Below are 16,448 nucleotides of genomic sequence, written 5' to 3'. Positions count from 1 at the left end.
TTTAAAGCTATCTGCATTAAGCTTTCTCAAAAGTTGTCTTTTTATTGGAGTTTGTACATAAGTCGGAACAAGCCGGATCGGACTAGTTTTAGCATATAACTCCCGTAGGAACAATCGGAAAAATAAATGAAAAAAAATTATACGTTTGCTGATTTTTAGTAATGTTAGTAATGGTTAAATATTTCAGAATAACGGTTTCAATTTCAACAAAATCGGACGAGCTTAACATAAAGCTCCAATAAAAATATTAAACAAACATTTTTTTTAAATAATAAATTAAAAATAATGTAATTTTTTTTTAGAAATTCTTTTTAACTGATTAATAATTTTACAGTTCTGAATTACGCATTATATTTTTATTAAAATCGGAAAGCGATATCATATAGCTGCCATAGGAACTATCAAATAATTGAGCTGCAAATCATCATAGCTTCAATGTTTTTAAACATGTGTCGGAGAGTATGTAGTGCAGCATTTCGACAGGTATGACCATGGGTTGTGCTGGTATACTAGATATACTTGATATTAGTTTTGGTAGAATGGGGACTCAGTTTGCGAGCTGAGACCGAGTGTGGCTTCGTATGCGTTGCTAGGTTTGGTCTCTCTTTTCTTCTTCTGGCTTGAAGCGTGACGTGAGATAGACACGTGTTTGGTCCTTAAGAGAGAATTATGAGCAACAAAAGCATCGAAGACTCGCTGCATTTGCCAGAATTAAGTTCAGGCAATCAAGAACCAAACGATCAATTCACCAGCAATGACGACTTACAAGGGGATGAATTTAGTTCTCCGACATATATAATTAAATTTCCGAACCATAAGTTTAATATAAAAAACTTTATTTAATTTATTTTTAAACTGGTTACAATTATTTCTTATTTGGAAGAACACTGATTGTCTTAAGACAAGTCTCAAACTGAACTCGCTTCTTAACTTAAACTTCTTTGACGATCATACCTCGGTTTTGGGCTTTAGAGCTTTCTATGAGTGGAGTTGGCTTTAATTGAGTGAGTTTTCTAATTGCTTTAAATAATATTGAAATCGGATAACGATATCATATAGCTGCCATCGAAACTATCGAAACTTTAATCTGCAAGTCATCTTAACCGTAATTCTGAACTAATTAACCATTACTAACAAAACTAAAAAACAGAATGCGTGTACATTTTTTCATTTATTTTTTCGATTGTTCCTATGGGAGCTATATGCTATAGTCGTCCGATCCGGCTCGTTCCGACTTATGTACTACCTGCAATAGAAAGACAACTTTTGGGAACGTTTCATGCAGATAGACTAATTGAGTCTGGCAGACTAGTTTGCGTGGAAATCCGTCCGTTTCTACGCAAACTAGTCTCTCAGTTTTAAAGCTATCTGCATGAAACTTTCCCAAAAGTTGTCTTTCTATTGCAGGTAGTATATAAGTCGGAACGAGCCGGATCGTTGCTGTTTTTTAATTTTTTTTTTAGTTTTTCGACATATAGTAATGGTTAAATATTTCAGAATTACGGTTTAAATTTCATCCAAATCGGACGACTATATCATATAGCTCCCATAGGAACAATCGCAAAACAAATACAAAAAAAATTATAACTTTGCTGTTTTAAAATTTTTCTTTTAGTTCTTCGTCATATAGTAATGGTTAAATATTTCAGAATTACGGTTTAAATTTCATCAAAATCGGACGAGTATATCATATAGCTCCCATAGAAATAATAAAAATATATAAAATAACTACATATATAATAATTGAGCTGCAAATCATCATAGCTCCAATGTTTTTAGACATATACGCAAGTAAATCATAATTTTAATGTGTTCAAGAACATTTAATTTTTAGCTGCAAGGGTATATGAAATTTGGCTTGCCGAAGTTAGCTTCCTATCTTGTTTTTTTCTTGATGTTCTTATAACCAATTTTATGACAGCTTTCTTTTGTTACCCTTCAGAAAATGTTGTAAATGACATTGTTTTATTTTTATTTTTCTAAGGTCAAGATGAGAATGAAACACTTGTCAGATTGCAAGGCAAATTAGAAGAGCTCCCAGAGTTCTTAAATAGTTCGGAATTAGATCTGCAAGAAGCAATGCGAGACGGCTCCCGACTATTTTCTGAAATCCGAAAATTTGACTTTACGTTGGATAAATATCAGACACAAAAGTTTCGGTCTGATGACGCCATATTAAAGTTGGCACAGGACCATCTAATAACTGACAAGGCAACATCTTACCGCTTAAAACTATTGAATAAGTTACAAGAGCGACGACGTAGGGTCGATTTATCGTTATCAAAAGTTCAAAATCAAATGGCGTCATCAATGCTTGAGGTCGAGAAACTTAGAAGTGTTGTTTTTAATGCAAGAACACATAATGATTGTACGAAGTCAAAATTAAATAATTCTCAAAATAAATCTTGTATACTGCAAAATGATTTGAAAACTATGCACACTCAAATTGAAATTAAAATGAAAATGATAGAAAAACTAAACTACAAAATAGAACAAACGAAATATTTGGGTAATGCATCTGGAAATCCCACAGATTTAAAGGTAAATATATCATTTTATTAAATTTCTTGCTTATATACTGGACCAGTTTACAACACTAATTGGTAATATATTTTTTTAAGTTTCCTAAATTTCTAGACGTTAAGGCGTTGAAAAGATACTTTAGAAAATTATAAAAAAAAAATATTTTATTAGGCTTTACGAACTATTCAATTAATTAATATTAATATTATTAATTTTCTACCCTTAATATGTTTGAAAATAATTTTTGCAATCTTAGCACATTAAAACGCATTAAGCCTAATCCGCATTTATTTACACAGGGAATCCCATAAGGCTAAATGCCGCATTTAAAATAAATGCGATTAAAATGATTTGCCGGAATTCCGGAAAATACTGATTTTTAACGATATTGTTATTGACAACGCTACAACAGCTGTTTTTAAAATGCAAGAATGGTGCAATTTTTGATTTCTTTTTTTGATTGCATGAATTAAATACTTTTGAAAACATTTAAATTATGATTTACTTGAGTATATGCTGAAAAACATTGAAACTATGATGATTTGCAGCTCAATTATTAGATAGTTATTTTATATATTTTTATTATTTCTATGGGAGCTATATGATATAGACGTCCGATTTTGATAAAATTTAAACCATAATTCTGAAATAAATAAACATTACCATATGTTGAAGAACTAAACAAAAAATTAAAAAACAAAAAAGTTATAATTTTTTTTTATTTATTTTTCCGATTGTTCCTGTGGGAGCTATATGCTATAGTCGTCCGATTTGGATGAAATTTTAACCGTAATTCTGAAATATTTAACCATTACTATATCTCGAAGAACTAAACAAAAAATTAAAAAACAGCAAAGTTATAATTTTTTTTCATTTATTTTTCCGATTGTTCCTATGGGAGCTATATGCTATTGTCGTCCGATTTTGATGAAATTTAAACCGTAAATCGGAAATATTTTACCATTATTATATGTCGAAGAACTAAACAAAAAATTAAAAAACAGCAAAGTTATCATTTTTTTTTCATTTTTTTTTCCGATTGTTCCTATGGGAGCTATATGCTATAGTCGTCCGATCCCGCTCGTTCCGACTTATATACTACCTGCAATAGAAAGACAACTTTTGGGAAAGTTTCATGCAGATAGCTTTAAAACTGAGAGACTAGTTTGCATATAAACGGACGGACAGACGGACAGACGGACGGACAGACGGACGGACAGACGGACATGGCTAGATCGACTCTACTAGTGATGCTGATCAAGAATATATATGCTTTATAGGGTCGGAAACGTCTCCTTCACTGCGTTGTAAACTTCTGACTGAAATTATAATACCCTCTGCAAGGGTATACAAATTTAGTTTTTAAATGTAACTTTTCTATCTTGTTATTTTTTTTTAATTCTTTTTGACTTATTAATAATTCGACAGTTCAAAATTAAGCTTTTAATAATATTGAAATCGGATAACGATATCATATAGCTGTCATCGAAACTATCGAAACTTTAATCTGCAAGTCATCTTAACCGTATTTCTGAACTAATTAACCATTACTAACAAAACTAAAAAACAGCATGCGTGTACATTTTTTTCATTTATTTTTTCGATTGTTCCTATGGGAGCTATATGCTTTAGTCGTCCGATCCGGCTCGTTCCGACTTATGTACTACCTGCAATAGAAAGACAACTTTTGGGAACGTTTCATGCAGATAGACTAGTTGAGTCTGGGAGACTAGTTTGCGTGGAAACGGACGGATTATTTTACTAATATTGGCAGCTAGGTCACCAAAAAATGAAATTTTTAAATGTTCGTAGATTTTAAGCCATTTAATATTTTTTAATGGCTTACATTTGTTTTATCTTCTTATACTAAAATGTATGTTGAAATGAAATGAATCCGTTTCCTACTTTTTTTTTATACCCTTGCAGAGGGTATTATAATTTCAGTCAGAAGTTTGCAACGCAGTGAAGGAGACATCTCCGACCCTATAAAGTAAATATATTCTTGATCAGCATCACTAGGCGAGTCGATCTAGCCATGTCCGTCTGTCCGTCTGTCAGTCTGTCCGTCCGTCTGTCCGTCCGTTTCTACGCAAACTAGTCTCTCAGTTTTAAAGCTATCTGCATGAAACTTTCCCAAAAGTTGTCTTTCTATTGCAGGTAGTATATAAGTCGGAACGAGCCGGAGCGTTGCTGTTTATACCCTTGCAGAGGGTATTATAATTTCAGTCAGAAGTTTGCAACGCAGTGAAGGAGACGTTTCCGACCCTATAAAGTATATATATTCTTGATCAGCATCACTAGTAGAGTCGATCTAGCCATGTCCGTCTGTCCGTCCGTCTGTCCGTCTGTCCGTCCGTTTATATGCAAACTAGTCTCTCAGTTTTGAAGCTATCTGCATGAAACTTTCCCAAAAGTTGTCTTTCTATTGCAGGTAGTATATAAGTCGGAACGAGCCGGATCGGACGACTATAGCATATAGCTCCCATAGGAACAATCGGAAAAATAATTGAAAAAAATTATAACTTTGCTGTTTTTTAATTTTTTGTTTAGTTCTTCGACATATAGCAATGGTTAAATATTTCAAAATTATGGTTTAAATTTCATCAAAATCGGACGACTATAGCATATAGCTCCCATAAGAACAATCGGAAAAATAATTGAAAAAAATTATAACTATGCTGTTTTTTAATTTTTTGTTTTGTTCTTCGACATAAAGCAATGGTTAAATATTTCAGAATTATGGTTAAAATTTCATCAAAAGCGGACGACTATAGCATATAGCTCCCATAGGAACAATCGGAAAAATAATTGAAAAAAAATTATAACTTTGCTGTTTTTTAATTTTTTGTTTAGTTCTTCAACATCTAGCAATGGTTAAATATTTCAGAATTATGGTTAAAATTTCATCAAAATCGGACGACTATAGCATATAGCTCCCATAGGAACAATCGGAAAAATAATTGAAAAAAAATTATAACTTTGCTGTTTTTAAATTTTTTTTTTAGTTCTTCGACATATAGCAATGGTTAAATTTCATCAAAATCGGACGACTATATCATATAGCTCCCATACAAATAATAAAAATATATAAAAGAACAATCAAATAATTAAGCTGCAAATCGTCATAGCTTCAATGTTTTTAAACATATACGCAAGTAAATCATAATTTTAATGTTTTAAAAAATATTTAATACTTGCGATAGCTGCAAGGGTATATGAACTTCGGCTTGCCGAAGTTTGCTTTCTTTCTTGTTTCTAATTTTTTTTTAGTTTTTCGACATATAGTAATGGTTAAATATTTTATAATTACGGTTTAAATTTCATCCAAATCGGACGACTATATCATATAGCTCCCATAGGAACAATCGTAAAACAAATACAAAAAAAATTATAACTTTGCTGTTTTTAAATTTTTCTTTTAGTTCTTCGACATATAGTAATGGTTAAATATTTCAGAATTACGGTTTAAATTTCATCAAAATCGGACGAGTATAACATATAGCTCCCATAGAAATAATACAAATATATAAAAAAACTATATAATAATTGAGCTGCAAATCATCATAGCTTCAATGTTTTTAGACATATACGCAAGTAAATCATAATTTAATGTTTTAAAAAATATTTAATTTTTGCAATAGCTGCAAGGGTATATGAACTTCGGCTTGCCTAAGTTTGCCTCCTTTCTTGTTTAGAAGTAAAATATGCAAAAACAAGAATTGAAGCAAACTTCGGCAAGCCGTAGTTCATATACTCTTGAAGCTATTGCAAAAATATAATATTCTTGAAGACATTAAAGTTATGATTTACTTTCGTTTATGTTTAAAATCATTGAAGCTATGATGATTTGCAGCTCAATTATTTTATTTACTATGGCAGTTATATGATATCGTTTTACATAATCAAAAAGAATTTAAAAAAAAATACAAAATATAAAAGGTTAAATTTTTAAATTTTATTTTTTAATTTTTTTATTGTTCCCATGGGAGCTTTGATGAAATTTAAACCGTATTTCTGTAATAATTAACCAGTACTATATGTCGAAGAACTAAAAAAATTAAAAACAGCAATGTTATTCTTTTTTTCTTGTATTTTTCCGATTGTTCCTATGGGAGCTATATGCTATAGTCGTCCGATTTTGATAAAATTTAAAACTTAATTCTGAAATATTTAACCATTACTGTATGTCGAAGAACTAAAAAAAAATTTTAAACACCAAAGTTATAATTTTTTTTATTTCTTTTTATGATTGTTCCTATGGGAGCTATATGCTATAGTCGTCCGATTTTGATGAAATTTAAACCGTAATTCTGAAATATTTAACCATTACTACATCTCGAAGAACTAAAAAAAAATTTTAAAACACCAAAGTTATAATTTTTTTTTATTTCTTTTTATGATTGTTCCTATGGGTGCTATATGCTATAGTCGTCCGATTTTGATGAAATTTAAACCGAATTCTGAAATATTTAACCATTACTATATCTAGAAAAACTAAAAAAAAAATAAAATACATCACAATTATTTTTATGATTGTTCCTATGGGAGCTATATGCTATAGTCATCCGACTTTGATGAAATTTAAAAAATACAAAATAAAAAAGGTTAAATTTAAAATTTTTTTTTTTAATATTTTTGTTGTTCCCATGGGAGCTTTGATGAAATTTAAACCGTAATTCTGAAATATTTAACCATTACTATATCTCGAAGATCTTACAAAAAAATTAAAAATCACCAAAGTAATAATTTTTTAAATTTATTTTTCCGATTGTTTCTATGGGAGCTATATGCTATAGTCGTCCGATCCGGCTTGTTCCGACTTATATGCTACCTGCAATAGAAAGATAACTTTTGGGAAAGTTTCATGCATTCAAACGGACGGACAGACGGACGAACAGACGGTCATGGCTAGATCGACGCTCCTAGTGTACTGATCAAGAATATATATACTTTATAGGGTCGGAGATGTCTCCTTCACTGCGTTGCAAACTTCTGACTGAAATTATAATACCCTCTGCAAGGGTATAAAAACAGCAAAGTTATAATTTTTATACCCTTGCAGAGGGTATTACATATATATATTTGTTGTACCATTTTAATTTTAATCGGTTTCCACGTGTAATTATTACTGAGTCCAAATAAGCTAATTGATCATTTTCTTCTAGTTCCATTGTAAATTTTATATTATTGGCGAAAGAGTTGAGCGTGGTCAGTGTAGTTTTAGTGTCATCCTCTTGAATGATTGCGAACAGGTCATCTACATATTTTGTCAGTAATCTTGGAGGTCGTCTTAGTTTTTCTAATGTGTTGTCCAGGAGAGTTTCCTTTGCAATATCTGCAATGACCGGCGAGGCTGACGATCCCATAGGCATTCCTTTTAATTGTGTGTAAGAATTGTTTTCAAATTTGAAATATCTGTTTTCTTGAATACAAAATTGTATTATGTCCATAAATATTGTTTGCTGTGTTACTGTGTTTTGTATATTTGTCCATTTGTTTTTAATTATATCCAGGGCTAGATCTGTCGGTATACTCGGAAATAATGAAATTACGTCAAATGAAATGAATATTTAATCGTCGCCAATATATGTGTTGTTGTGCAGATTGGTCGTAGAGGGGTTCCTTCTTTATGAATTTTGGGTAGTCCATATATTCGTGGTGGTAAAGCTGTGGTGGTCAACTTGGGGTCTTTCCTTAATGTCCTGTATGTGTTCATATTCTTTAATATGTCCTTCATTTTTTGGTTGTAGTCGTCTTTGTTCATAGCTACCGTTTTGTTACCTTTGTCTGAGGTCAATATAAAAATGTCGTCATTTTCTTTAAGAAATCTCCTTGTTTGTCCCACTGTGTCTAGTATTGCACGATCAAATGCACTTTCTTTGATTGATCTTTTGTCGTCTTGGGTTCGCGCCTCTTCTTGTTTCTCTTTGTCAATAATAGTTTTGAGGATTGCCTCTCCGTCCGCAATGTATTTTAAGACAGGGAATTTCTTCTACTCTATTGGAAGAGCGAACTTTGGACGCCTCGCCAATAGTGATTTTATTGCTGGCGGGAACTCGTTTTGTTTACAAACCAATCAGCTGTTTTTTTGTTGTCTGTTAAAACTTTGTTCCGTTCGATCTGCAGTGTCTCTAGTTTCATTATTTGTCTCATCTTGGTTGTTTTTGTTAGATTTTGACAATATTCTGCTCGCTCTCCATAAATGATGTAAAGTCGTTCGGTTCTAGTTGTTTTTGTAACATCGTTCCTTTATACTCTCTCTTTTTTTATAACTTTGCTGTTTTTTAATTTTTTGTTTAGTTCTTCGACATTTAGTAATGGTTAAATAACGACTATAGCATATAACTCCCATAGGAACAATCGGAAAAATAAATGAAAAAAAACTATAACTTTTCTGTTTTTTAATTTTTGTTTAGTTCTTCGACATATAGCAATGGTTAAATATTTCAGAATTACGGTTTAAATTTTATCAAAATCGGACGTCTATATCATATAGCTCCCATAGAAATAATAAAAATGTATAAAATAACTATCTAATAATTGAGGTGCAAATCATCATAGTTTCAATGTTTTTCAGCATATACTCAAGTAAATCATAATTTAAATGTTTTCAAAAATGTTTAATTCTTGCAATAGCTGCAAGGGTATATGAACTTCGGCTTGCCGAAGTTTGCTTTCTTTCTTCTTGTATATGATGTTTATGTTTTATAATCAAGCTTAATATTTTCATATGGTAGAAATGTGTGTGTTTGTCCAGTAATTTGTTTATGTCAAAATGTATGTCTTTATCGTCTGTACGAATCACTATTGCTCACTATCTCGGATGCCGGTAAAATTTACGCGTCGCATTAAGTTACATGGCTGTAACCAGTTAGTTTTACGTCTCACGCGGACAAGATACTGGGTTCCTAGATTAAAAAACAATTATAAACTCCTGCAAGGTCTGCAATATCCACAAGAAGAGAACGCAGGTACAGGGATGGACTACGCCTGTCCTTTCGACATAAAAAATTATACCGGAAGAGCTTGTCTCATTACAAAGGGGTGTGTGTTGGCTTTTGTCTGTGTTTCTACGAAGGCCATCCATCTAGAGCCTACATCCGATTTAACGACCAAGAAATTTCTTGCCGCCTTCGCTTATTTCGTCCGCCAAGTTCAGTCCGACAGCAACACGAAATTACATTTTTGAAGAGCTTTCCACTCTCCTAGCTAAGATCGAAGCTTGTCTAAATTCCAGACCGCTATCTCCTATGACACTTTTTAAATTTATTTTTATTTTATTGTATTTTATAGTTTCATGAGGCAGATGTAAATTACTGGGAACCAACGCCAAGGCATCATGAGCCCACACAAATAAACACAAATAAAGGTTGAAGTCGTTCAGAACGCAGATGTACTGATTTCCATCTAGATCCTGATAGTTATGGGCAATATCGTCCACAGCTCGAAGCTACTGCTCGGGGGTATATATGATACCACTAGGAATATCTTCACCGCAGGTCCAGAGAGAGATATGCAATTTTGATCAAGGAGAGAGTCCTCATTAAAGAGATGAATAGAAGCGCAACGCAGATTACGCGGCACAGCTATAAGAGCGCCGCCACCTCTAGAGCGAAATTCTTGGTTGAGATTCGGATCGAAAAATTCATTGTCAAAGAAATCTAAGTAGAGCCATCTAATGTAACGTAATCATATTCACACTCAGTGGTTTCCAGGAAAATAGACTGCGATTTAGTACGCATATCAGAAATATTTTGAAAATAGACATTAAACGATGTGTTGTTTACGCAAGTTTGGTCAATAAAGTGCGTGCTTTAAATGCTCAGCCAGGCTCGGGTAGAGGCGACAAAACGCTTTGCTGGTGTCGTTATTAAGTCGTCGATGTTGTTGGTAAGAATGTTGAAGTGCGGCGGATACGTACATACTGCTGATCAATGCTCAAAGTATCTGAAGAATATGAAGAGTTCTCACAATGAAAGAGCTTCAATGAAGCATACTTCAACCAGCCGAAATTCATATACCCTTGCAGCTATTGCAAAAAAAAAAATATATACTTGAAAACATTAAAATTATTATTTAATTATTATTAAATTAATTAATTAATTGTATGTTGAAAAACATTGAAGCTGTGATGATTTGCAGCTCAATTTTTCGATAGTTCCAAAGGCAGCTATATGATACTTTTCCGATTTTAATAAAATTAGAAGCGTAATTCTGAACTGTTAAATTATTAATAACATAACATCGTTGATGGATAAAACAACACGTTTACGTGCTCGTCCAGTTCGGTCGAAAATATCGCTGCGGTGGCCGAAAGTGTCAATGACAATCTGTCGACGTCAACTTGGCATTTTGCGCACTTTCCTGCAACGGATTTAAACCAAAGACCTCCGTCTTCAGCAGCTGAAGCCGTTTTCGGTTCGCGGAATGGGCTCAGGAGCGCTTGGTCGAAGATGACCATTTTTACTGAAAAATAGTGTTTTCTGATGAGGCCATTTCCACCTCGGTGGTTATGTTAATAAGCAAAACTCAAGGATGAGACTACCAGAGACAACCAGAGACGATTCACGACCTAAAGCACGAGATTGAAGTCGCCATCAGGGCCATTGAGGGCCATACCATCGAAAATGTGTTTAAAAACTGGGTCGACCGAATGGTCAGCCAGCCGAGGCCGCCATATGAAGGAAGTGAAACACCACTACATAAGCTGCATTGTTGATATGATAAAATATATACTGGTTGTTTTTTTATAGCGATTTTAAAACGCAAATCTTTTGTGGGCCACCCTGTACAAGAGTAAGAAGGCAACCTTACGTTTTGATCCCAGTTCAAACCCCGAAGGTCGAAAAGAAGAAATTTTTTTTGTACCGACTCAATACGATCAATGTGTACTTGATATTATTGAGGACACCAAACGGGAGCTCAATATTCTAATTAGGACAAGGGAAGTAAATAATAATTTAGTTGTATAAGGTTCCTCAAATTCTTTTGACCATCGTTTCATAAATCCAAGAAGTCTCATAGCCTTATTAACAGTAGTCTTTATATGACAGTCGAAATTTAATTTTGCGTCAAGAAGAACTCCTAAATCGTTGACCAAATATATTCGGCAAGCCGAAGTTCATATATCCTTGCAACTATTGCAAGAATTAAATACTTTTAAAAACATTAAAATTATGATTTACTTGCGTATATGTTTAAAAACATTGAAGCTATGATGATTTGCAGCTCAATTATTAGATAGTTATTTTATATATTTTTATTATTTCTATGGGAGCTATATGATATAGTCGTCCGATTTTGATGAAATTTTAACCGTAATTTTAAAATATTTAACCATTACTATATGTCGAAGAACTAAAAAAAAATTTAAAAACAGCAAAGTTATATATTGTTTTTTGTGTTTTTTTTCCGATTGTTCCCTTGGGAGCTTTATGCTATAGTCATCCGATTTTGATGAAAGTTAAACCGTAATTCTGAAATATTTTACCATTACTATATGTCATAGAACTAAAAAAAAAATGAAAAACAGCAAAGTTATAACTTTGTTTTTATTTATTTTTTCGATTGTTCCTATGGGAGCTATATGCAATAGAAAGACAACTTTGGGAAAGTTTCATGCAGATAGCGTTAAAACTGAGAGACTAGTTTGCGTAAAAACGGACGGACCGACGGACAGACAGACAGTTGGACTGACGGACAGACGGACGGACATGGCTAGATCGACTCGCCTAGTGTTGCTGATCAAGAATATATATACTTTAGAGGGTCGAAAATGTCTCCTTCACTGCGTTGCAAACTTCTGACTGAAATTATAATACCCTCTGCAAGGGTATAAAAAACCAAGGAAATTCAATTACTAATCGATGTAATGGAATTTTTAGAGCAACGTGTGAGTTCTCTTAGCTCAGCACTACATGATGAAAAGAAAGTTTTTAAAAAAGTGGTAAATACCACTGTAAAGGAAAGTTGTCTACTTTGTAAAATGGTTGGACACTTTGGACACTTTGTAACAAGGGTATAAAAACACAAAAGTTATAATTTTTTTTATTTATTTTTCCGATTGCTCCTATGGGGGCCATATGCTATAGTCGGTTGATCCGGCTCGTTCCGACTTATATACTACTTGCAATAGAAAGACAACTTATGGGAATGTTTCATGCAGATAGCTTTAAAACTGAGAGACTAGTTTGCGTAGAAAGGAACGGACAGACGGTTAAATATTTCAGAATTACGGTTTAAATTTCATCAAAATCGGACGACTTAATCATATAGCTCCCTTAGGAACAATCGGAAAAAAAATACAAAAAAATGATAACTTTGCTGTTTTTTTTTAGTTGTTTGACATATAGTATTGGTTAAATGTTTTAGAATTATAGTTTAAATTTCATTAAAATTAGACGACTATATCATATAGCTCCCATAGAAATAGAATAGAATATTTAAAATGCTTTATGATGATACATAACGGCCCTCCTCCAGTGTATGCATTATGAGTATGAGAATATATAAATGCTTTATGATGATGTTAAAAGGCTTTTCAGGGTATGCATTATTATACGTTCTGTGTATGTATTTTATGAGTATGAGAAAATATAAGGGATGCAGCATACCTTTGGGCTCCAGATGGATGCATTAAACATTCAAAACTGCCTTTGTTTCAAATTAAGTTCATACTTAATACGGCGATTCTCGAAAACTACAGCAAAACCGCGCAAATTCAGCGGGTTATTTTTGATAGTTAATTGATCAAAGAACTTATTTTTGAAGGAATCACTTACTTTCCAGAGGGTACCCAAAAGTAAGAAAGAATTATAGTAAAGTACCCTATTGCGCAAAAATGCATTATTTTCTAAAGTATTTGTCGATATTTTTAAAATAAGTTAGAAATCCAGCTAAGTTTTTTTTTTTTTTTTTTTTTTTTGCCATTTTAATTAATTTCATTGACTATATAATTTTTCATGAAATTAAATTTTTTAAAATATGTAAAAAAAAGTCCATTCAATGAAATTATGTTAAGGCACAAATTATCTTAATGTATATTAAAAGGGCCCACTACTTATTTCCCAAAAAAAACATTTTTCTGTCCAAAACTCGGATCCGCTGGCCCAGTGTGCAGATTGGGATTCTTGTGTTCGTCGGTGATAATTTTAGAAAAAAAGTTTCTGGGGCCTGCTTTTCTTCTTGCCTCAGTATTCAAGAAAGCATGCGTGTGTCAGCTACTAATTTTTTTGTGTCCAGATGGTAATCTACTGGATTGCCAGTCTCGCCGGAGAAGGCGCTGTTCCCTGACTAATTGCTCAATATAATTGTTGCTGTGATTTTGGTGTTGCGTAGATACAAGCAGTGTTTCCAGGTTTTTAACTGTGTCATCTCTGTCCTTAGTGCTTTTGATGATTGGATCAATGTTGATTTGTAATGTGTGTTCGTTGCTAAGAACTGTGAGTTTTTGAATAGCTGAGGGCGCGCAAAGAGGTGTATAAGTACAGGTGAGTGGTCGGATGATAAATCAGATGAGACTACCGTGAAATCTTCTCGTGATGACAAAGTATATTAAATTTGACTGTTTATTTGAATGAGTTTGCCAGTAAGCTGGTCTTTCTGGCGAGACAAAGTCCAGTTTATTGCTTTGTTGGAGAATCCCGCTGTATGGTTGACTGCCTTTCGGGATTAGAAGGCGAGATCGCCAGTGAGTATGCTTCGCCCTATAGTCACCTGCTGCTAGGAACCGGACTCCTAGTGAACTAAGGAAGTGCATACTTTGGTTTTCGGTGACAGAAAATCGTGAAGGACAGTAAACTGCGGCTAGTGAGGTCATACCACAGTTTGTATTTATGCTTGTTGTTGTAGCCTGCAACGCAGTGAAGGAGACATTTCCGACCCTATAAGGTATATATATTCTTGATCAGCATCACTAAGCGAGTCGATCAAGCCATGTCCGTCTGTCCGTCCGTCTGTCCGTCCGTTTCTACGCAAACTAGTCTCTCAGTTTTAAAGCTATCTGCGTGAAACTTTCCCAAAAGTTGTCTTTCTATTGCAGGTAGTATAAAAGTCGGAACGAGCCGGATCAACCGACTATAGCATATAGCTCCCATGGGCACAATCGAAAAAATAAATAAAAAAAATTATAACTTTGCTGTTTTTTAATTTTTTTTTAAATATTTCAGAATTACGTTTTAAATTTCATCAAAATCGGACGACTATAGCATATAGCTCCCATAGAAACAATCGAAAAAATAAATACAAAAAAATTATAACTTTGCTGTTTGTTACGTCGGTGTATTATTGCCCAGTCCAAAGGACTTGGGCCAAGGAAGTTGCGTCCTGGGTAGGCACGCTGGGTGCCGGCTCAGCTCGCCGGATGGGGTCGGTTCTTTGGCATCTCGAGCGCTTGACCGAATTTCGATCGGCAGCGTGTGGCTGTTTTCCCCTTCCCCTTCATACCTCCCGTATGCCAATGATCACCGCCGGCCACTGCAATGCGATCCCCCAATGTCAATGTCGTCAGTCAAAAGTTACGTCATTGTTCTTGACCCGATTTTTTCCATTTGCGCCAGCTCCCCCTTTTATAAACGTTCATATTATCATTTCTTGAAAAGATTTTGCATTTAAAAAGGTGCGCATTTAATTGACAAATGAAAGAGTAAATTAGGGAGCCAAAGAATAATATTTTGAGTTAATTTATAAATATAATATCTTACAGGACTTTAAATTTAATGTATGAGGAGTCGATTTATATCTAAATGTTTAAGTTGCAAATAGATATAGGTATATACGCATATGTCTAAATATATATATATATATACTTTTGCTAGACAGTAAGTCGAACGCAACTCACTTACCCCTTTTTATTTCCATCGACGAGAGCTCTCATTGTGGTATTCTGGGTTTGGAAAATTAATTATACACATTTGCAAGAAATATATTTATATTTGTGCAAATTCACTTAACATTATTACTAAAGTTTTGGATTAATTTATATAAAAGTAATCATGTTAATTGTCATTTCTTGGGCAATTGCACGATGTTGATCTTATTTCACAAAGAGAAGAAAGAAAGAAGTTATTTGCTTTATGGCGATACGAATTGCAAGGAAGAGAAGAGTGAAAACGGCACTCGCGACGGTTGACGGTAGCACTTCTAGCTGCGGCTTCTTTTTGGTACAAATAGAAACGTTGGTCTTTTGCTTGCATTTAATTGTTTGTTTACTATTGATGGGTGTCGTTTATTGTTTTGCCGAAATTGAAATAGTAATAATGAAGTAATTGTCATTTTTGCACCTTATGCTGCCTCCGTTGTAAAAGCAGCTCTGCTTCTTTGCCAATACAGTTGGCACTCGCCCCTATGAGACGATATCTGTGCGGGGTTTGAGATCGCCTCTTTTATTGTCTCGGGGTGTCGTTTTTCTGACCGGTCGTCCCCGGCTCTCCGATCAGACCTTTCCGTAAAAAAAGAGTGAGAAGAGTGATAAGAGTCGTTTTTACCACAATAGTGACACTGCGTTGCATGGAACCGGGCTTGGCACCCTTTTCCGTTTACAATTTTACGGTGGCGATAAAAGTCCGCCGGCTTATTTCACGTATAGCAAAGGTATGTTTGAAACGGGGACGTGCATTCTCCTCCGGGTTCTGTTCCCATTGGCTCCAAGGTTCTCTTGTCCATGTTTTGACGAGATGGATTTCCTCTTGCTGGCTTTATCATTCCAGCACCCTTCGGTGGCCGGTTGTTCTGAATAGCCTCTACTTGGTAATCATCGGCCTCGTATCTTTCTTCTGATTCATTTATGATCTCGTTAACGTGCCGCGGGCGCGACCTCTTGTCCTTCAACCATTTTTCGACACGCATTCCTTCCCTCTTAAACTCGGCTAATGTAGATATGCTTGACGCCAACAAAAAGGTTCCCATTTGAGAATTTAGGTTATCTT

At 33.9% G+C, this 16,448-nt stretch overlaps 1 protein-coding gene across 1 annotated transcript in view; it reads left to right on the top strand.

The window, feature by feature from the left end:
- Positions 1-1,990: 1,990 nt before the first annotated feature.
- Positions 1,991-16,448, top strand: part of LOC108148313 (coiled-coil domain-containing protein 40) — a 151,531-nt gene continuing 137,073 nt past the window's right edge. The window contains exon 1 of the mRNA XM_041708874.1: positions 1,991-2,541. Within this exon, the coding sequence (XP_041564808.1) occupies positions 2,080-2,541 (462 nt within the window). The 5' untranslated portion in view covers positions 1,991-2,079. The remainder of the gene's footprint in view (positions 2,542-16,448) is intronic.

The sequence above is a fragment of the Drosophila elegans genome, unplaced genomic scaffold, assembly GCF_018152505.1.
Source record: "Drosophila elegans isolate 14027-0461.03 unplaced genomic scaffold, ASM1815250v1 contig_120, whole genome shotgun sequence".
NCBI lineage: Eukaryota > Metazoa > Arthropoda > Insecta > Diptera > Drosophilidae > Drosophila > Drosophila elegans.
The sequence above is the reverse complement of the archived record's forward strand: the minus strand, read 5'-3'. Positions and strand labels throughout refer to the sequence as shown.